At 35.0% G+C, this 21836-nt stretch overlaps 3 protein-coding genes across 6 annotated transcripts in view; 2 read left to right on the forward strand and 1 right to left on the reverse strand.

The window, feature by feature from the left end:
* The window catches only part of LOC141397638 (tetratricopeptide repeat protein 28), a 76113-nt gene that overhangs the window by 23840 nt on the left and 30437 nt on the right, over positions 1-21836 (forward strand). Inside the window, exon 1 of one of the 3 annotated variants that reach the window (XM_073974192.1) lies at positions 16858-17304. The exons of 1 other annotated variant lie outside the window; for it this stretch is intronic. The gene's annotated coding sequence lies outside the window, so the exon portion shown is untranslated. Of the gene's footprint in view, positions 1-16857; positions 17305-19561; positions 19606-21836 lie in introns of those variants that run through there. One more of the 3 variants, XM_073974193.1, reaches the window with a different exon arrangement.
* Positions 6390-7381, reverse strand: LOC141397716 (27 kDa hemolymph protein-like). The gene has a single exon (XM_073974354.1). It carries the CDS (start codon positions 7349-7351, stop codon positions 6461-6463), a length of 891 nt encoding a protein of 296 aa, XP_073830455.1. The 5' UTR covers positions 7352-7381; the 3' UTR covers positions 6390-6460.
* Positions 10714-12745, forward strand: LOC141396618 (venom serine protease inhibitor). Of its 2 annotated transcripts, XR_012411203.1 has the most exons (3): positions 10714-10872; positions 10932-11203; positions 11276-12745. XR_012411203.1 is itself a non-coding variant. In XM_073972233.1 (2 exons), exons 1-2 carry the CDS (start codon positions 10797-10799, stop codon positions 11123-11125), a joined length of 270 nt encoding a protein of 89 aa, XP_073828334.1. In that variant the 5' UTR covers positions 10714-10796; the 3' UTR covers positions 11126-11252. The 2 variants fall into 2 exon arrangements, 1 of the variants encoding a protein (XP_073828334.1); XM_073972233.1 differs by lacking the exon at positions 11276-12745 and having other exon boundaries at positions 10932-11252.

Raw genomic sequence — 21836 nt, forward strand, 5'->3', positions numbered from 1 at the left:
GCTATTAGAAAACGTGGACCTATGTTGACAAGTTTTTGCAAGGGTATTTTCTACATATTGAGAACTTACTATGTCAAATTTCAGCCACTATGATTGTACAATGAGGCAAATAGACAAAAAATACCTTAAATCGGGAGGTACGGTTATATGGGGGCTATATCAAAACATGGACCCAGAGACCCCATTTTCAATGCTAGATATTCTCTTGACATAAGTAAGATTTGAGAAAAATTTTGTCAGCCTACGTCAAGTGGTTCGGCAGTTAATGAGTTTTTACCCAACACTTGGGTAAATACTCGGGTATTTACCCAAGTATTTACCCACTTGTTTAAAGTATTGTAGAACTATCCATTTTGAATCGATTTCATAGCCTAAACCCAGAAATAGGGTCTTAGATGTTGTATTAGCGATTCAATATAGTAAATACCCAAATAAATACCCACAAAGGGGTATTTACCCAATTTACCCAATTTACCGGGTATTTACCCATTGGGTATTTACCCACTGTCCATCTCTAGTTATCTCGAACAATATATAATGATCGGTATTCGGAAATTCGTGTATTTTGATCCTTGAGCCAAGTTAAAGCCGGTTTCCATTAACTCTTTACGTAAGGATCAATTAAAAAAGGGTATCTATAAGGCATTAATTTCTCGACCAAGTGATGTTTTGAGGTCCTTAGCATCTTAACTGCACGCAGAATTGATTATATGGTTCATTTTTGAATAATTGGCCGATTGGCACATATGAGACATTTTTTAAAACGCTTTGTTGAGAAGGAAACTTTAAAGACAAACTTTTGAAGTTGGCCTAAGATTATTTTTATTAGGTTTTGCATCGTATAATAAACAGTTTTCTAATGAAACTAACCTAAATGAAGTATTTTTGGGTGAAAAATGTAAGTTTATATTGAAAAATATATTCAGCGTATACCAACCATAGTGCAATCCCAACTTGCCTATCACTAAATGGTTCAAAGTACATTTCAACCGTTCACGTTTTTTGAATAGAAGCGAAATTGATTGCATACACAAGGTTAGCACCCTAAGGACTTCCAAATATTATTTGGTTGGGGAATAATTTCCTTAAAAATACGCTTTTTTGGCCGATCCTTACCTTAAGGGCTAATGTAAACTGTCTTAAACTTGGATCAAGGATCAAAATACACAAATTTATGGGATACCAATCATTATATATTGTTAGAGATAACATCCATAGCATCAAACAAATCTAATCGTTAAAGCTTTTGTCTACAAAATCCATTGAGTTGCCCAATAAGTGCTCAATTTATGGAAAAAATTTCTGCAAGGACAATCGCCTGTTTTTTGGCTACCTCCAAAGGACTTTTGTTTTCAAACAACAATCAAATCTCATAAAATCTATTGGATTTACTACTGTTAACTAAAATATTGACAATTTTGACCCTAAACTCAACTAAAACTATTTTTATCGTCCTTTTTCTTCCACACTCCTATTTTTTTGAACAAAAACTTTAAACACGATTTATAATGTTGATGTAAACAGTAAATAATTTAAAGCAGATTGTCACATTTCTGCTGATGAATTAACTGTTGGGATGTCAACAATGTTAAACAAATTTAAAATAAACCAAAATTGGTAAGTTTAACCATATTTTTTGGCATATTTCTTTTTTTGTATGGGCGCTCCTATTATTTTGAACGCAACTGTACATTTTCTGCTCAAATGCACTGTAATTCGGCATTTGGGGTTCTCAGTGGTAAAAAAAATCATTTACTAAAAAGTTAAAAATAAAAAATAATTTAAAAAAAATTAAGTTTCAGTGTTTTATTTAGAAATGCACTTAAAACTAAAAAATAATTTGTCGCTTAGCCTCAATAAATATATTCTTTCTCATGATGGAATCTCTCAAATAAAACGCTTGCCGTTCAATATTGTCACAATTTTTAATTCAAATGCAAGCGTTTTATTTGAGAGATTCCATCATGAGAAAGAATATATTTATTGAGGCTAAGCGACAAATTATTTTTTAGTTTTAAGTGCATTTCTAAATAAAACACTGAAACTTAATTTTTTTAAATTATTTTTTATTAATTCTTAAGAAAAAAACCCTTTTGTCTATTTTTCTTACTCATTTTATTGCAAAAAGTCATTAGTATGTGATTTTGTTTAGTTTTATTGCAAAATATACCGATAATGTTCATTTTATGCCACAAAAAATCATTACAACAGCAAATGTGTTGCGGGAAAAAATTCGCAAGATTCCACTCGAAAATGTATTTGATAACGGAAGCCGTAATCCGAATACTGAAAATATCCACCGAAATAACTCGATCACGTAGGCCATGTTTACTGGCCTCAACTTTGAATTCATTATCCACAACAATGAAGTATCCTAGAAAGCGAGTGTTGCAGTTCTCTGGCCATAAGATAGAGTTGGGCAAATCTAGTTCCAAATCGTTCCGAATAGTTTCGACAACGATACAATGTTCGATTTTTTTCTTCTAAATACTTCCACAGACCGATATAATTAAATGAATATTTCAATTCACCGTTCTTTTGTGTTTTCACGCGTATTTATATTTCTGATCTTCGAAGTTGATACATTCAAAATCTCATTTTTTTGTGGAGGCTGCCCAACTCTATCATAAGAAAAAGTTATCTGCTAGCAGATAGATCATTGTATCATTGTAATAGATGCTTTCTAACATGTCACAATTTTGAACAATGTCGCTGTTGAACCATCCTGAAAACAATCCTATTGTTTTTAGCAATGTTTAAAATTTCCCATAGCTTTTAACAGTTAAATCTCCCTGAGTGTATTACAACCGGAGATAAGCACATTAGTGCTGCATTTTCCAAATTGTTTTTAAGTTGACGTTTAATAAGTTTTAAACGCTTATTATGTTTACATTCGTCGGCATTCTCTTTTAGGACTTCTCAGCCCCACGTTATTCTCGTTTATTTTATTGTCATAAAGCCAGGCAAGCACAAAAATAAACTCCCCAACGTTGCTGAGAAGCGAAGCAGACCAAAAAAGTATGGAAATGCACCACCTTCGTTTAACCAGCAGTAGCACCACTTGGTGTATAATACCTTGTGGCAACTAGGATCAGTATCGCACACACAAAAACATAGTTGTTATCCTTTGAAAGGGAAAATAATGATGATACAGTTTGAAAGTTTAAGTCTGGGCGGATCTTTCGAAAATTAGCAACAAAGTCTCTTATAATGTCCACCTTGTTGGTTCCTATTTTTCATAGCAATAGATAAACCAGTGCGCTTGGTGGATAGACAAAGAAGTTGGATGTGCCATCTACTACGAAGAAATACAACAAAACTTAATGTCACGAAAGGATTTTCAATTGTCCTATTTAGCAACTGTTTTTAATTTTCGGTTGGAACACTCCCAGCAATTGAAAAAGCGACTAATGTGTTCAATTAACCTAATTACTTTTTGGCGAGATATGCAAAAATCTGCAATGGCGACAGCTTTTGAAACTGTCTGATGGGTGGCTACATTTTAAAGTGGACAATGTTTTTAATGAGACCTATTACTTAGGATTTTCAATACAGTTTAATTCTGATAATATGAGCAACTCAATAATTGGTAACAAACAACCGATGCAAAGGGCGGCCAAAATATGTTTTTATACCATCAGCATTTATGCTAACAAGGTTATATTGACTTTCATACGGACAAAATGTGCCTCATCGAAATAATGGTTTTAGACCCCAAGTATGTTTGGACGAAATCTGTTTCAGATTATTTGGAGTTGATTTAGCCATATCCGTCCGTCTGTCCGTCCGTCTGTCTGGCTGGAGCGCACGATAACTCTCGAACAAATCAACCGATTCGGTCCAAAATTTGGCTTTCGAAATATTTTGTCCAAACTTAGTTTAAGTTCGAAGATGGGTTATATCGATCCACTCCTTCCGGTACCTGCCCAACAAAAGTTCGAAAATGTTCTAAAAATTTGTGCGCACGATAACTATTGAATGGAGTAACCGATTCGGTCCATACTTAGCACATCGTGAAATTTCTATCAGACTTAGATGGAGTTCTAATATGGGCTCAATCCGTTCACTCCTTCGGGTACCTCCCACAAATTTTCGGAAAAGTTCATTTTAGAACCAGTTCTCAAATCGCTTTGATTTTTGTTGTGGCAGCTTGTATTCACTGCCCCCATACGATGGTACAATTTTCATCAGGGGCAAGTCCATACTTCCTGACAAAATAGCCTGAAATGTGCAAAAAAAATCCGTATAACTCCGTGTTAGTGGTTGGATGGCAAGATAACTCTCGAACGGATCTGCCGATTCGGTCCAAGATTTAGCCTTCGTAATATTTTGTTCAAACTTAGTTTCAGTTCGAAGATAAGCCCTATCTGCCTACTCCTTCAGGTACCTCCCCCACAAAAGTTTAAAAATGTTCGGAAAAATTGTGCGCACGATAACTCTTGAAGGGAGTGACCGATTTGGTCCATACTTTACATATCCTAATATGTCTACCAGATATAGATCAGGATCAAATATGGTCTGTATTTGTCCACTCCTTCATGTACCTCCCACACAAAATTTCGAATAAGTTCACTTTAAGGCCTGATCTCGAATCTATTTGATTTTTATTGAACCAACTTGCATTCGCTGTCTCAATACGACGGTAAAAGTTTTTCCAGAGGCAAATCCATACTTCTTGAGAAAGCAGCCCGAAAGGTGTAAAAAACCTTCTATAGCACCATATGTAGTGCCTCATGGTAGCTTGCTTTATGATTGTCTGTTAGTGGAGAGAGCACGATAAGTCTCGAACTGATTAACCGATTTGGTCCAAAATTTGCCTTCGTCATATTTTGTCCAAATTTAGTTTCAGTTCGAAGATGGGCAAAGATTCAATTCACATAGGCTGAGAGTATATCTCTGTCGGCAAAGTCGACTGATACTTTTTTACTTGTTGCAATTTGCATTCGCAGCCCCAATTACGACGGTAACACATTTTTCATGGGCAAGTACATACTACTTGAGAAAACAGCAAGAAAGGTGTACAAAAACCTCTATGGCACTATATGTATGTAGTGGCTGGAGAGCACGATAACTCTCGAACTAATCAAACGATTTGGTCTAAAATTTGGAGTTCGTCATATTAGTTTCAGTTCGAAGATGAGCAACACTGGTTCACAACTTCCGGTACTTCCCCAATATTTAAAAAATGTCACTAAAATGGTATGCACGACCAGTTTGGTCTAAACTTTGGATATCCTAATATTTTGTCTAAATTTTCTTTAACCATTATAAAATGGTCCATATGGGTCCACTTCTTAGGGTACCTCCCCCATAAAATTTCAACATTTTGTCTAAGTGTTCGAAGATCCTTTGGAAATGTATACCGATGGTGTTCGTTATAGTCCTGTTTACAGCGATATTATGTTTTCTGCGGACAAGTCCATGATTCCTGGCATACTGGTACAAAAGTTATACTTTGTCCCACTGAAATGACTAGTGGGCGCAATATCTATCGAAAAGATATGACTCTCAAAATAAGATCCACTTCCATAATGGACTATGTCAGTCCATTCCATGAATACCCCCTCCGCAACACTTTTGAACTTTAATACTAATCCACAAAATGTTTAAAGGACCCTAATACATTCGATCTGTCCGTAAATGAAAGTTCCAATTACACATAAGCTGAGAGTATATCTCTGTCGGCAAAGTCGACTGATACTTTTTTACTTGTTGTGACAAAAATCTATATTTTCATGGACTTGCGTGCATATATTGAAATTTAAAATCCTGACAATTCAAAAAATTGGAGGGTCTTTATCCCAGGTGATCGTAGCTGAAATATTAAGAAATTAATTAAGGAACTCCAGTGGAATAGCGGGACAAAGCGAGCCTTTTAAGAGCCTCATGGAAAGGACTAAATAAAAACATACACGTAAAAAAGGTTCCAAAAACAAATCCGGGTACTTTTAAGAACTAAATATAAATACTTAAACGCACATAATTCAGGCTTTATGCTATCAGATAGCAAACAGAGCTATAAACAACATCCAATAATTTTAATTTTTTTTTTTCAACTAAAAAAGGTTCTTCAAATATAAAGGTACAACCAAAGTCTACACCAGTTCGACCATAATCTTGATAATAATCTTAATAGATTTAAAATTTTTGTGATTTGTGTTTCTTTGTATTTCGAATCACAATAATGTGTTCTGAGAGCAAATTTAATAATCAGCTGGCCTTACTGTCCAACCTTATATAGGACTTGTTTACAAACAATGGCACTTTCATTGTTCTGACTTGGCTGGCTTGTTTTCTTTTACTTTTTGAATATTGAATTTGGCTACACTGTGCGATGTTTCGAAAACCTTTCCTTTTTTGTATTACTGGTAAATTAGAAACTTCGCCAATTCGTAAAAACATTCGTAACTATTACACTCTTTATTATTTTATTTATTTTTAAGCAAGTTCATTAAATAATTTATTTGAAAACATCACGAAGTACCGATGCAAACATCAACAGCCAGATGTAGATGAATCGCAGCACTGGACATGACGCCGCACTCCTCGCTTTTTCGGTTGCAGTCTTTACTTTATCAAGCTCCGCCTGACATACTGTCTCCTTGCGTATATACCGGAATAAGGATTCCACTAAGCCAGCCGGTGTCACTTCATTACATGTCTCCATATAGTGAAGTAGGCAGTCTTCGAAGGCACGCATATCTATACACTGCTGGGGTCCCATCACAAGTTCAGGCAATTCTGAAGGCACTGTTTCCGGGATATAGGCTGACAGAGTCGCATTCATACACTTTGCAATGTTATCCTTATTGTCCTCCAGACACTTTGGGCCATCCTCGGCTATAAATAATGCGATTGCCTCACCATTTCTGTGGCATGCAAAATCCAACAGGGAATCAACGATACGCATCATAATAGAATTCTGAGAACGCTCGCGTGGAGTCAGGCACATTACCAGCTGATCATTAAATTCAGCTATACACTGCTTGGCCAAGGGCATTTTCATACAGTATTTTCCAAGAACCACATCCAGATCACCGGTGGGGCTGGCTGCTTCGATTTCCTCCATAACAAGGGTGACATTGCCAATACTGTTGACACAGTCTATGAGTTTGTGAGCCGCCTTCTCTAGATTCTTATACTGATCTTCCGGCGGAGTGGTGCCATTCAGCAGAACTTTTTTGCACTTTTTGTACAACAGATCCCTCGCGTTATCTAGGGTAAAATTCGATTTACCAACTTTTGTTGGAAAATAGTCCCGCAGTTCCTTGTGGAAGTTCGGGTACTGAGCCTTTGTGCAACCAGTAATGGCTAGGACCCCGATTATTAGCGCAAATATAAACTTTACCATTTCTTCCAGTTGACGGTTTCAATATGCAAATCAAACTATTTCCACGAGTTAATTCACATTCTTATTGGCAGTTGATGTTGATAGCAACCCTTATCGTGGTGTGCGCTATAAAGTAAATAACAATTTTAGGTATTTCATAGGGTTTGTGACGGGAGAGTGAGCGAAATCACGGACTATCACATATAACAAAATACAAATGCTTATACATATGTATGTAAGAAGAAATTTAACATAAATCCACAAATATGTTTTTTCTTTGTGTGTAATACTTTCACAATTTTATATTGAATTATTTATATTATATTAATTGATTATTTTTTTGGCATGTACTGTGTTTATACATATCTAACAGATCGACTACTCCATTAGTTTAGAATTCTTATCACAGAATTTGTTTTTTATTTTGCTCATCAATAGATTATCCACCCGACTAAAAATGGAATTAATGTGCGCTCCTCCAAATTGGTCGTTAAATGGGAGGAGGGGGTGAGATAAGCTACGATTGGATTGTTCTCTCGTAATACTTATAGCCACAGATGGTCTGTCGGAAATTATAACGTATCTGACATACATTTCTGACGTATATTACATCCGTCAGAAACGTCGTAAACATAGCCAAAAAACAAGATTTTTGACAGAATAAACAATCGAGTTTTATAACTTAAAAATCGATGTTTTTCTTATTATGCCTGTCCGTGTACTCGATAATAGGTCTAATTTGTAATAATAGCTGTGTCTTTCTACGTGATAATTAGTAATAATTATTACTAATGTTGCAGATTGTATAAAGTGTGTCTGCGTACTCGACAATTTGTAATAATTATTACAAATGTTTCAAATTTTGACAGTTGTATAAAGGAAAAGTTGCTGAAAAATTTGTTTCAGCAACATTTAGTAAGTAAAAAGACACACCTAAAAAACCTCATTTTATTATTTCTTTTAAGAACCTATTTCATTAAAAAACAAGCATAAATAGATTCCACTCTATGTTATTCATTTTATATATATTTTATATTATATGGACATTATACATATGTTTGTTTAATACTTAAGCCGCAAATTCTTTGAATCACACGTAAACTAGTGGTAGTGATCAGCATATATTGTAGATTGCTGCTAATTGCGTAATCCAATTTATTCAATTATTTCAGTTTTTAGAAATTAAAATATTAAAAAAATGTTTTTTTTTTTATTTTCAAAAAAGCTACAGAGGCTCTTCATTGCAGAATTAATATCAAGCGAAAAAATATGATGATAACATACATCATTGAGGTTTACGACATTTAGTACTTCTTATACGTTTTCTACGGGTATATGACGTTTTCGACGTTTACAACTTTCTGACCGTCGAAAAACTAAAAAATCGTCATACAGACCATCTCTGCTTATAACATAGACTAATAAATGTATAGACAACAAAATCTCTCATTTTCTGTTCCTAACAGATGTCGCACAAAGTTATCTTGGGGCTAGTCGTCTGACTCACAGCTAACTGGGACTAGTGAAATGACTCGACTTCGATTACTTCAAAGCTAAGTCATTGGACCACCAATATCGACACAATCTGTATTAATATAAAAATGAAAGTCCTCTGGAAGCTATGACTCAAGAAAATAAAGTTGCACAAAATTTAAAGTCTATTCTTGGATAGTTAACGTTTTTCTTCTATACAACAACAAGAAAAGTCGAATATTGGAATAGTTTGAGGCCTATTTACTATACCTTTTATATTTGACCACAGTCGGCAACACAGTGGGTACTAATTCAAAGCCCTGCTGGTAATCTTGAGACCACTTTTGGTAGCGCAATTAAACTTTTATTAAAATGCTCCAACCAAAGCCGATATTGTTGTCATAACAATTAAAATCCAAAAAAATGAAAAATAGGATGGAGGAGGATGGAGTGTCATGAATTACAGTGTGGGCTTTTTAGTTTTACAAAAGGTGGTAACGACAATTTCACATGATTAACCAAAAAGTTAAAACACAAAAAAATTGCATAACTCTTCTGTTTTCTTTGATTTTTCTTTGATTTTTGTCATTTTCGAAAGCTCTTCTTGGTAGAACTAAATAATTATACTGTTTGGTATCTTCTAAGCAGCCTAGAGCACGAGGAAAGGCATTTCCCTTTTTTAAGTTTTTTTTCACACTTAAAGCACTAAAACTTGGCCATTTGTGAAACGATTTAAAAAAATAATGGCTTATTCGAAAGATAATATTCACCTCTTTTAAAGAAAAAAAGAATAGTGGAAATTCATTCTGAAAAAAGAAGTTATGCCCGTCAAAAGTTAAAAAGAAAACATGAACAAAAGAAATGAAAGAAAGAAAATATGAAATAAAGAAAATATGAATACTAGAAATTTTTGGTGAAAAAAAGAAGTTATACCCTTTTAAATTTGAAAATCTAATAAATCCCGTTTTTCACTACATTTACCGTTACAAAATCAAGAAACGAAGTGACAGAAGAAAACCGCAAGTCCCTTACAAACCGAATTAATACATCAGAACCCCTGCAAATTGTTTGCGTAGCACACGTAATTAATACAGCAATATCCTGTTTTCATTACAGATTATTGGGGGGATAACCTTCTCTATGAGGATTTTTTACGTATTTTCTTATAAATCCGATCATATGTAAACATACTAAAAAATTCTGAAGGTTGATAGATACAGATGTAGGTGGGTTATGCTCTATGCTTGGTCAAACAACCAATTCTTATGATAACTGACTTCGGTCTATTCGCACCATAATAATAATAATAATTATTCCACAAACATCCCATAAGGGACAAGGGAGACTTCTCTCATATCAATGAGTGCACCCCGATTCATTTTAGCTGATATGGGACCTACAGTTTATTGCCGAGTCTGAACGGCGTGTCTAAGACACCACTTTTGTAGAGAAGTTTTACATGGCTGAAATACTCAGAAAATGTCGCCAACATTACTGAGGGGTATTTTGCTACCGTTGAAAAGTGTTTTGATGTTGCCTGGCCGGGGAATCGAACCCACGACCTTATGTGTGCAAGGCGGGTGTGCATAACATTGCACCACGGTGGCACCATAAAAGTCATAACAATTTAGTCGTCTTAAAATACATATGACCCTCTTATTTAAGCTTTTCTGTAGGTAACTTTTCTAATAGTATGTAAGGTCGATCCTCGTGAACGAAAATATACATACATATTTACATATATATCTCAGAAGCTCCGACTAACACGCAATTCTGGGGGATTTACAACTGTTTCAAGTCAGTGAAGAGGAGGAGGAGGGGGTAGTCGTGACAAACAATAAGTCGATTGATTTGGAACACGATGTGGTTTTGTTCATTATTCATTTATATATTTGTTTCGAATTAAGCAAATAAATATAGTATCCATCGCACCGAGCATCACCAGTTGTACTCTCATATAGCGAAGCGAAACATCAGTGCATTAATTATTATAATGAACAAAACTGGAACAATTAGAAATTGCCTCGTGCTTTCACTGATACTTTTGGCTTTTGTAGCTGCTATTGAAGGTTTTTATTTTATTTCAATTCGAAAGAAGTTTGCATTTAAGTAACGTTACTGTTCGTAGGGTCTAACAAAACATGCCCAAAGAATGAATATTACACATCATGTGGAGATTCGTGTCAAACGGAATGTGCTACCCTTAACCAGCCATGCTTAATACGACATTTCAGATGCCCAGACGGTTGCTATTGCAACAAAGGATATGCTCGTAATAATAAAGGTGTCTGTATACCGATTGCAAAGTGTCCAAAACATTGAAATTAACATTTTATGTCTAGTCCCGAATATTGAAGAATGAAAGAAGCGTCAACATCATACACGTACACAATATTTCAAGTAAATACGACCAAATTTTTTATAAAATATTATTGATTTTTTAAACAAAGTATTAACTGCCTTTTAAATTAGATGGCGCAGTGCAACAACAAATAATTTTTTTTCCAAATTAAAGTATGGCTCCATTAGACACCGTTATTTCATTTAGTTTATTATCGTTCGTCGTGGTGCAGTGGTAAGTATATGAGCCTCGAATACAGAAGGTCTGCGGTACCATCCCTGACAAGAACATCAACATGTTCGGCTGATGACATATGTGATAGGTTAAATGTCTACATAGCTGACCTAGTGCAGTTCTTCCATCTACAACTACACCAAAATACTGGGTGTAACGTTCGATAGCATGTTTAAGTCATCCGCGCATGCCACAGCTATTTGCGATAAGATCAGAGGTGGGAACAAGGTGCTCAAATTGCTGGCCGGCAGCACTTGGGGGGCTGACAAAGAAACCTTGTTGACCACCTACAATGCAATAGGCCGGTCTATGGTAAGCTATGCGGCGCCAGCGTGGTCTGCAAAGGTTAGCACTACGCAGTGGATGAAGATTCAAACCTGCCAGAATGCTGCGTGAGGACTGCAACAGGGTGTCTCCTCATGACACCAGTGGACCATCTTCATGAGGAGACGAAGATTTTACCGGTGCGTCAACACAATAAGATGTTGTCGATGCAGTACCTGCTTGGGTGTTATCGCAGTGAGCATCTCTGTCACGATTTAATGAACAGGCTTCCTCTACCCAGGCACGTCAGGAGAGATCTTCATGATCTGGAGAGAGAGGTCCAACGGTATAAAAGAGAACCTCAAGACCAACGAGCCTATCAGGCAGGCTTGGATAGCATTCACACCGATATGGTGCAAATGCAAACTTCTTTCGAATTGAAATAAAATAAAAACCTTCAATATCAGCTACAAACGCCAAAAGCACCAGCGAAAGCACGAGGCAATTTCTAATTGTTCCAGTTTTGTTCATTATAATAATTAATGCACTGATGTTTCGCTTCGCTATATGAGAGTACAACTGGCGATGCTCAGAGCGATGGATACTATCTTTATTTGCTTAATTCCTATTTTGTCTAAAATATATCATAGACAACCAGAGACATTCGATAAAGCAATAAAATGTAAAATTTGTATTGCCTATTCCATTAATTTTACGGTAATCATAATATTTCATTGCATTTATGTACACTTTTTCCCTATTCATTTTTTAATTTTTATGGAATTTACCGTTATTCGTATTATGGAATATATTTTTGATGTATGTAATATTGTTTATTAGGGATATGAAATAGAACTATGTACTTGGATTTTCATAAAAATGCTTCCTTACCCTTAAAACTCGAGATTTATAGGGTGTATGTAGACTTTTTTGGTTGACGGTATAAAAATGAATAATGAACAAAACCACATTGTGTTCCAAATCAATCGACTTATTGTTTGACACGACTACCTCCTCACTGACTTGAAACCGTTGTAAATCCCCCAGAATTGCGTGTTGTTCGGAGCTTCTGAGAAACTATTTTATTATTGCTAAGAAGATTAAAACCCCAATGCTGTTGTTTATTTATGTATATACTAGAATTATGTTTTAATTATAATTATGATTAAAAGGTATTTTTAACACAGAGAATTTATTTCATTTGTAATGCACACATATGCACTAGAATTGTGCCAAAGGAACTATATGGAACTATCTAGTTCACTTCGCAATTCCCATGGCCAACATGTTTTTCCTGTGAAAAACTGCGTATACTTAATATCACACGTTACATTTTATGATGTTACTCATACGTTTTGGAACTAGTATAAGAAACTAGGAAATAGATTACCCAACTCTAATATGTACTACATACAGATTGTGATTTATGTCTGCGCTATGCTCATAACTGAACAGGGTGACACTTTAATGAAGACTTATTTGGCAGCACTCTCCGTTTGGCATCATCTTTTCCTATCCGGTGCAAGTCTGTGCTAATTAGGTGGTATAACGACAGGGTGATATTTAACAAATCATCGTTTGCCATGGACATAAAAAAGAAGCAAAAACGCTAGTAACTGACTACATTTTTCGTAAAGCGGGATACACACCATCATTCAAAACTGACAGTCAACGTACTTTTAGGACAATTTTCAAGTAAATGAAATCGTATGTTTAGCTAAAAACGTCTGAAATACAATATATAAAGTATTATTTAGAGATTATGAAAGTAATTATTCAGATAGACTTTGATATTAACGAAATAGACATCGATGACTGTCAGTTTTGTTGGTCAGTGTGTACTATGCTTAACTCATGTAAAGCTGGTCCCTTTAATGGGGCTTCACTCGTTGATATGAGAAAAATCTCTGCCTCCGGGGGAGGCTTAGGATAAAATATATGTTTTTGACAGCGTTCCTTAGCAATGATTTGTTATCACATAATATTCTGGGGTCGGAACGATCAAAATACCTACAGTGTTGATCACATATGGTCTGTTCCTTTACTTCTGAAAATGGTAAAACCGGCAAAAGTAGTAAAAATTGTAAACTGCTACCATATGAATTGTATTGTGTCTAAAGTAAAGGAACGCTTTTCGAGTAAAAAGTGGTAAATCTTGAAGATTCTTGAACGTAAAGGAACAGAGCTATAACTAACACACTAGTTAGCCTAACCAGACCTTCAAAATTAGTTGTATTTAATGAAGTATTTGTATTACTATATTCTTAGTAGTATGCCTAAAAAACTGAATAGAAACTGAAAGATAACTGTTAATTTGAATAACCCCAAAAATATAAACAATGTCCTAGATTTACTGGACAAATAATTAGCACACCTTCAAAAGATCACTAATTTTATAAATAATTTCAATATTTTCGTTCAGTTTCAAATCCCTTTAGTTTGGGAATAAGTTCCACCCTGCTTGTTATAATCTCCACCAGCCACCGAAATTTCAGTGTCAAAAGGGCATTTTATTGGGTAAACATTGAGTCCCAAGGACTTATCGAAATTTTAGATGTTTTATTGTTTTTATCAAACTTTCCACATGTAATCAAATTGATTGAGGCAAGCAGTCCATAGAAATATAATGTAAAACATCATAATCTTGTTCATCTTACCCACCAGCATTGTGCGTCTGAAAAGTCCGTTTGATCCAAAAATTGTCATTAGATAAACTGAGTTATTGATTTTATAAATTCTGATCCATCTGGACTAAATTTTACAGATATGTCGTGCTGTATATCACGATAAGTCTATGTTCGTCTCTATGGACCTACGCGGGTTTCAATAATTTTCTCAACATAAGACGAATCGGAGACAGTTTATTTAGACCGCAAGACCACTATTTAGACCGCAAGACCACTATAACACATCAAAATAATGGTCGTAGACTTATACTTTTATATACCAAAATGAATGTCCCAGCCAGCATTTTTTTAAAATTTTAATCTAACTCGAGTCTTTTTTGATCCGACTGCACGATTAAAAAGCTGGAATATGAGCTCATTTTCTGATCATAAATGACTCCTTTGTCGGGAAGAAAACGTAACCTCAGGCGACTCTTCTAAACAAATAACAAATGAGTCTTCCTCTGCATTAGTTTCGAGTCATTTTTGCCCATTTTCTGATGGTATATAAAGTCTTTTTCGAGTCGTATTTTAATCATTTATTGGTGATTAATTTGGGACTCTTTTTCGAGTCATGTTTATTATCGTTTATGAGTCTTTAGGGAGTCATTTATGAGTCTTTTTATTAGACGAAAACATTAAAAGAATTTTCTTTTTATTCTTCTTTTTTTTGTGTTCTTTCCTTTGTTGTGTTGTCTTTTCTGCTTTGCTATGACTTTAATTATCCCCTTTACCTGAACATGTGTTGTGTTTGTCTATACTCTTAATATTATACGTTACATTTATATCAAAGTTTAGTAGAAAGTGTATATGAGAATTATTTACAACCAAACAAAAGTAAAACAAAACAATCAGTTTTTTATCACCTAACTGTTCAAAATATGATCAGAAGATACATAATTATAATCACATTTCAAACACCTGGATGACCATTTTTTGATTAAGCATTTTTCAATCTTCTTGTGATCAAAATGTGACAATAAATAACGAAAAATAGTCACATTTTAAACGCCTAAATGATTTATTTGTGATTACTACACATTTGTTGTTGTATTTTAATTTGAACTCTTTTCAATCGTTACAGGGAGTCACTTTCGAGTCCCTTTCTGATACAAGCGACTTAATCATTTTTTGATCACCAAAAGGACTCTAAAATGACCCCTCAATGTGATTTTTGAAAAAACAATCTTCCAAATGCTGGCTGGGATCTCGTCGAGCCGAGTCGATCTAACTATGTGTGTCCGTCCGTCTGTCCCTCTAAACCTTGTAATCACGCTACAGGTCGCAATTTTGATCGCATCATCACCAACTTTTGGGTGTTGATGAGGGTCCCGGAGGGTAAGAAGCCTATTGGTGATGGTTGAACAATATTCAGGGGTCGGAATGGACAAAAATTATTTGGAGAAAATGTCAACATTTTATTTCAAAGCGAATATCTCCGCTTCTACAAGGGTTAGTTAAAGTAGGTGGTCAAATAATGGATACATCACAACAGTCGGTAATATATCCCATTTTGCATTTTTTTTTTTTTTGTAAACACGCTACAGGTTAATGAATACACTCTGAGCTTTAAATTGTTTCTAAGTGTGGTACCAAACGTGGTCGTCTACTAGCGATGTAGAAAAAGACGCTCAGATATTCCAGTTTGTGGAATTTTATTTCCATGGCGGATATTTCTGCTTCTGTTGGACATATTCCTTGATAATAACAATAGATCATCTCAGCTTTAAATTAATACAAAATGTGGTATTGATGGTAAAATATCAGAATTATTTTAAAAGGCGCTAAGCTATCCAATTTTGATATGTTGAGGTTTTTTTTTAATGACAAATACCTCTGAATCTCTTTGTAAAATGTAAAATGCTATTCAAGACGACCAACAAAGCTTTCAATCAGTGCCAAGTAGTCAAATATAAAATTAATTATGAACTATTTTGGTTCAGTTACCCCCCAGTCATTTGGTATAAAATCCATGGTGGCCGAAAACTTTAGTATCTCCATAAAAGTAATGTTTATCAGTGAAATGCTTATACACAGGGCTAGAGGTGTAGGGTATCACATAGTCGGTTCCGTCCCGACTATAGGCTTGGCTCACTTGTTTTTTCATAGAATTCTTTTTCAGTTGGCCCTAATTGTATGTAAAAATAGGATTATCTTGTTAGGGATGAAACATTTCTATTAGAAAAAAGTCTTACAAGAAATTGCAACTCCCGTTTGGCCCTGCAACTACATCAGTCTGTATGATCCGAACAACTTGGTTTAAATTTGTAACTTGTGCCAGATTCCTGTTAATAGCCTGGTGACATCCTGTCCTTTCCAAAGATGCTTCCTAAACATCCCCACCTTTTCATCAAACAAGTCCATTAGAGTGATGTTGTAATTCTCAATTTTTTCCACCAAAATATTACATGTCTCTTAAGCAGTTGGTTTGGTGTGTATTGTGGAAGTTGCTCTCCAAACATATGATCAGCACTTGCAGCCTAACAAAAGCGCAAAGAGCATACCACCATTTTGAAGCTCGACTTACTTTTGCTGCTTTGCAACCATTCAGTTTTTAACGGGAGCGCGAGCGAATAACAACTAATCGAAAAATACGCGGAAAACGGGCAAATTCGTCGCTTACCTTGTGTGTGTGTTGATTTCTTTATTGATGTTTGTATGTATATCACAATAGATACATATCCGATTTATTGCAAGTGTGATGCTTTGGTGAAAATAAATATTCAAAGAAATGTCCAATATTCCCAATAGTAGAAAAATAAGGGAAAGGAAAATCTAAAAATTCTATCGAGAAAATTGTGTGATAACAAATCAGTGCATGTTTGCTTTGCATTTCAAGCAAATGAAGCTAAAGTGAATGTGCCCCCACCAAATAAACAACTATTCGACATTCTTAAAAAATTATGTATTCGCAAATTCTGTACCAGTTGTAAGGGAAGGCACAGAAGCATACTGAACGCTTTTGGCTTGCTGTGTAATACGTGTGAAGAAAAATGGTAAAGGAAAAGCTTTGGCATTTTTGTATTCCAATTGTAATTTCATTAATTAATATTTGAGAAGAAAATTTGCACTGTCACGGGAAAACGCTGAATCGCACGAATGTGTTTGTGGTTGATCAGCAGCAGCAGTTCTTGTTGACGTCTTTTACGACATTCCTCAGTTTTAGCAGCAGAAAAGTTGTCAGACCAGTTTGGTACATACTTTTTGCTTACGTTGTTGCTGTTGTGGTTTCGTTTTGTTTTTAATGTTTTGAAGGAGATTCAATCATACAAACACACACACATTCAGCTTCACATATGTATCCATCCACATTAAAGTTTTGTTTCCATGTCTGTCCAGCCAGCTCTTTGGCTTCTCTCCACTTTAATGATCATTTGGTTCACAAAAATACTGAAGATGTGATCAGGTTTATGCTCAAAGTTGATACAAGTTTGGTCGTCTACGAAACGTTGCGGAGCGAGTGAAGGAAAAAAACAATAATATTAATGTTGTTGTTTTTTTTTTTTTTTTTGCTATTTGTGGTCAATTTGTGCATCCACCTGTAATTAAGAATGGATCGTTTTGCCTTTGATGCTGTGCAAATTGCATTAAATTAACAAACAAACAGAAATATTATTTATTTGTGTCAACAAAAAGGCAATTCCAACGCAAAAACATGTGAAACGCGTTTCTTGCTTAAGTCTTTTGTTTTGAATATTTTGCGTGTCGTTCGTTCTTTGTTGCGTTAACTGTCTGACATGCCAGTATATACTCGTGTGTGTGTGTTCGTGTGTTTATTTAATAAAGCGTGGGTGCGAAGAATACCGCGAATATTCTTTAAAAACACAAAAAACTAAACCCAAACTTATAATGTTGAACGTTTTTACAAAGCAAAGGTGTTCCAATTGGAATTATTCAATTTACTTAATCGGCAGTTGCAAAGGTCATAATTTAATGTTTATTTCGTTTGAATACATTTGTTTCGCAGAGAGTGTTACATCTGTGTGTTGTCCGTAGTCGATTCGTTTCTCAATTAATCTCACTATAATTCATAATACAATAGTATGATCTTTTCATCAATTTAAGATTGGCAACAAACGCTATGACAATTTTTGTAGAATCAAACAAGATTTTAGTAAAACTGTCATTCTTGTACATATGTATGTAATCCTGTTAGGAGCTACATTTCGATATTCGATGCCCTAAATATATTTTCAAAATCAATTTACTTATATTTTAGATAAGCAAAAGCGATCAAAGACTACTTTGATGTGGTTTCTATTTCTTTCTTTGGGCCGGATTTTCAAAGAGTTGTCGACATGGATTCACAAAATAAATAAAGCTAAAAATTTGCATATACAAATACATTCGCAAACATATCTAATTTATGTATGTATATGGTTAGGCAAATTCACGGCCTTCAGTATCGTGTGGGTTAGATGATTAACTGATTTATCGACTAATAATTGTAATTAGGACCGTGATTTCTTTAGACTTGAGGCACTAGTTCTTGAACAGATAAAATAAAGAAAAGTACCGATATTTTTAAACTAAACCAAAATGCGGAAAATGTGTACAATTCACAAAGACAGAAACAAATAACAAGAGTTAGAAGAGATACCTACACATCACTAAAATCATTCTCATAAAATGTCTAGCATTTCGTTGAGAGGTTTTTCCATCAACGGATGTTCTTTTCGGAGATCGAACCCCTGTTTTTTATAAAAAATATTTTTGACATGAATTGTTCGTATTTTAATCGTTTGGTTTTTGTTTCAGTCCCAAAAATATTCAATATACCGATACATTTTCAAAACAATTTTCAAAAAATGTTAAAAAACTGTATGGAAAAGTGATGATATTTGTCCTGAATAGCGCGCTTTTGCATGTGTGATTATCTCAACATGTCTGTAAAACATTTCCAAAGTTTGCACCAAATTGGTTGCCCCATTCAAGTGGTATCGTCCTAGCATTTTAGTGACATTTTTAAATATTGGGGTGAAGTACAGGAAGTTGTGGACCGGTATTGCCCCATGAAACTAAGTTTGTATATAATATGACGAAGACCAAATCGATTCAACAGTTCGAGAGTTATCGTGCTCTCCGACCGTCACATATGGTGACATAGGTGTTTTTTACACATTTCGGGCTGTTTTCCCCAGAAATATGGACTTGCCCCTGAAAAAACTTTTACCATCGTAGTGGAGGTAGCGAATGCAAATCGTTTCAACAAAAGTCAAAGTGATTCGAGAGCAGGTCTTAAAGTGCACTTAACTGAACGCTTTTGGCTTGCTGTGTAATACGTGTGAAGAAAAATGGTAGAGGAAAAGCTTTGGCATTTTTGTATTCCAATTGTAATTTCAATAATTAATATTTGAGAAGAAAAATTGCACTGTCACGGGAAAACGCTGAATCGCACGAGTGTGTTTGTGGTTGATCAGCAGCAGCAGCAGTTCTTGTTGACGTCTTTTACGACATTCCTCAGTTAGCAGAAAAGAGAGCAGGTCTTAAAGTGCACTTAACCGAAATTTTGTGTGGGAGGTACCCAAAGGAGTAGACAAATATAGTCAATATTCGAACCTGATCTATATACATCGGTAACTCCCTTCAAGAGCTATCGTCCGCACAATTTTTCCAAACATTTTTGAACTTTTGTGGGGGAGGTACCTAAAGGAGTGGACCAATATGGCTTATCTTCGAACTTAAACTATGTTTGGACAAAATATTTCAAAGGCCAAATTTTGCATCGAATCGGCAGATCCGTTCGAGAGTTATCTTGCGCTCCAACCACTACACACGGTGTCACATCTTTCACATCTTTCAGGTTATTTTCTCAGGAAATATGGACTTGCCCCTGATGAAACTTGTACCATCATATGGGGGCAGTGAATACAAGTTGCTGCAACAAAAACGAAAGCGATTCGAGAGCTGGTCCTAATCTGAACTTATCCGAAATTTTGTGTGGGATGTACCCGAAGGAGTAGACCGATATAACCCATCTTCGAACGTAAACTAAGTTTGGGCATAATATTGTGAAAGCCAAGTTTTGGACCAAATCAGTTCATCCGTTCGAGAGTTATCGTGCGCTCCAGCCAGACAGACAGACAGATGGACGGACAAGGCTTCTGCATGTAATTTGCCCCTTGGAATGCTGTGAAACCTATAAACTTTATGAGAAAAGTCGGGAATTCGTACATTTTGCCAAGTTCATGAGCATATAATGTTTACAAGGACAACTTTAAAGCTCTGTAGGATCTCAAAACTATCAGTTCCACTGTATTTTCTGGGGTTTTATAAAGTAACAAACTCAAAAACTCAAAGATATCTGCAAAGGTCCGCTTTAACAAGCTATACGCTAAGTCTGAACTTAAATGACGGCAATTAATCCACAAATATGTTCCTATTTTGTCTAAAAGATATCATGGACAACCAAAGACATTCGTCATTCTGTTATTCGTACAACAACTAACAAATTTACAAAAACAACATTGTTGTTATTGAAAATTTAATGTCAATACACAAATATTGAATAATGGTGTCGTTCTCAAAAATTTCCTCAGGAAATACATAAATACATTTTGAAAATCCTCTAAAATAGAACAAATTTGAATCAAAATCTAAATATAAAGCATTCAGAACTGTCGTAGGCCATTGTTATTACACGTTTACGATAAAAAAAAGTATTTTATGGTAGCAAATTTCGAAGTTTCAAATTTCATGAGTAGACCCTATTACATTTTGAAAGCCAAATTTACAAAAAAAAAGTAAAAATACAGTTGTTTATCACTTCTACCTTATATAAAAGTCCCTTGCACATACTCATCTCCATCAGAAATGCCCAAAGACGTAACCCTCAAAGCGTTACGTTGAGGGTTACGTCTTTGGGCATTTCAGGTGACTATAGACAATTTGTGTATAACGATTTGAAAGAATAAGCAAACCCATAGAAAAAATTTAATCAGCTGTTTGCTATGGCCTACCTTGTAATGATTGTACCATGATCAAATTTATGCACTGAACTCACTTTGACAACAACATCTTAATTTGTTGTTCTTTTTTAATGCTATGGAAAACTAATTTTAGAGAAGTTTAACCCCTTTTTTATTTTTGGCCAATAGCAGCGACCACTGTGCTCCGTTTAAACACTCCAAGAAAGCAAAAATGTCGTAAAACTCTGTTATCAAGGTGAATTTAAGAAGGTGAATTCAGGCGAGTTCAAGCCAATATTTCATTATTTGCTGTCAAAATTTTTTACGCGAAATATACACAACATTTGAAAAAAAGATAAAATCCAGGAAAGTTTTTCGTTTTAGAGAAAATGTAATTTCATTAAAAAATGCTTAGAAAGTCCATATTTATATTAGGCAATTTTCCTTGTGGCAATTGTCAGTTTGATGGAGAGAGAGGTGAGGCATATGGTAATCCTTTGCCTCTCAACACCCTCTCTCACCTACAAACTGACTATTGCAGCAAGGAAAATTGCCTAATGTAAATATGGACAAAGTCTCAAAAATTTCTTTTCACAAAAATTTTTAAGTTTTCTTGCAAA

The sequence above is a fragment of the Musca autumnalis genome, unplaced genomic scaffold (genome assembly GCF_047663935.1).
Source record: "Musca autumnalis isolate F117 unplaced genomic scaffold, ASM4766393v1 scaffold_3, whole genome shotgun sequence".
NCBI lineage: Eukaryota > Metazoa > Arthropoda > Insecta > Diptera > Muscidae > Musca > Musca autumnalis.

Bases quoted from the DNA above. Each gene is read 5' to 3' on its own strand.
- LOC141397716 (XM_073974354.1), bottom strand. From the start codon at position 7,351: ATGGTAAAGTTTATATTTGCGCTAATAATCGGGGTCCTAGCCATTACT.
- LOC141396618 (XM_073972233.1), top strand. From the start codon at position 10,797: ATGAACAAAACTGGAACAATTAGAAATTGCCTCGTGCTTTCACTGATA. The intron at 10,873-10,931 runs GTTTTTATTTTA...TACTGTTCGTAG, and splicing joins TTTTGTAGCTGCTATTGAAG to GGTCTAACAAAACATGCCCA.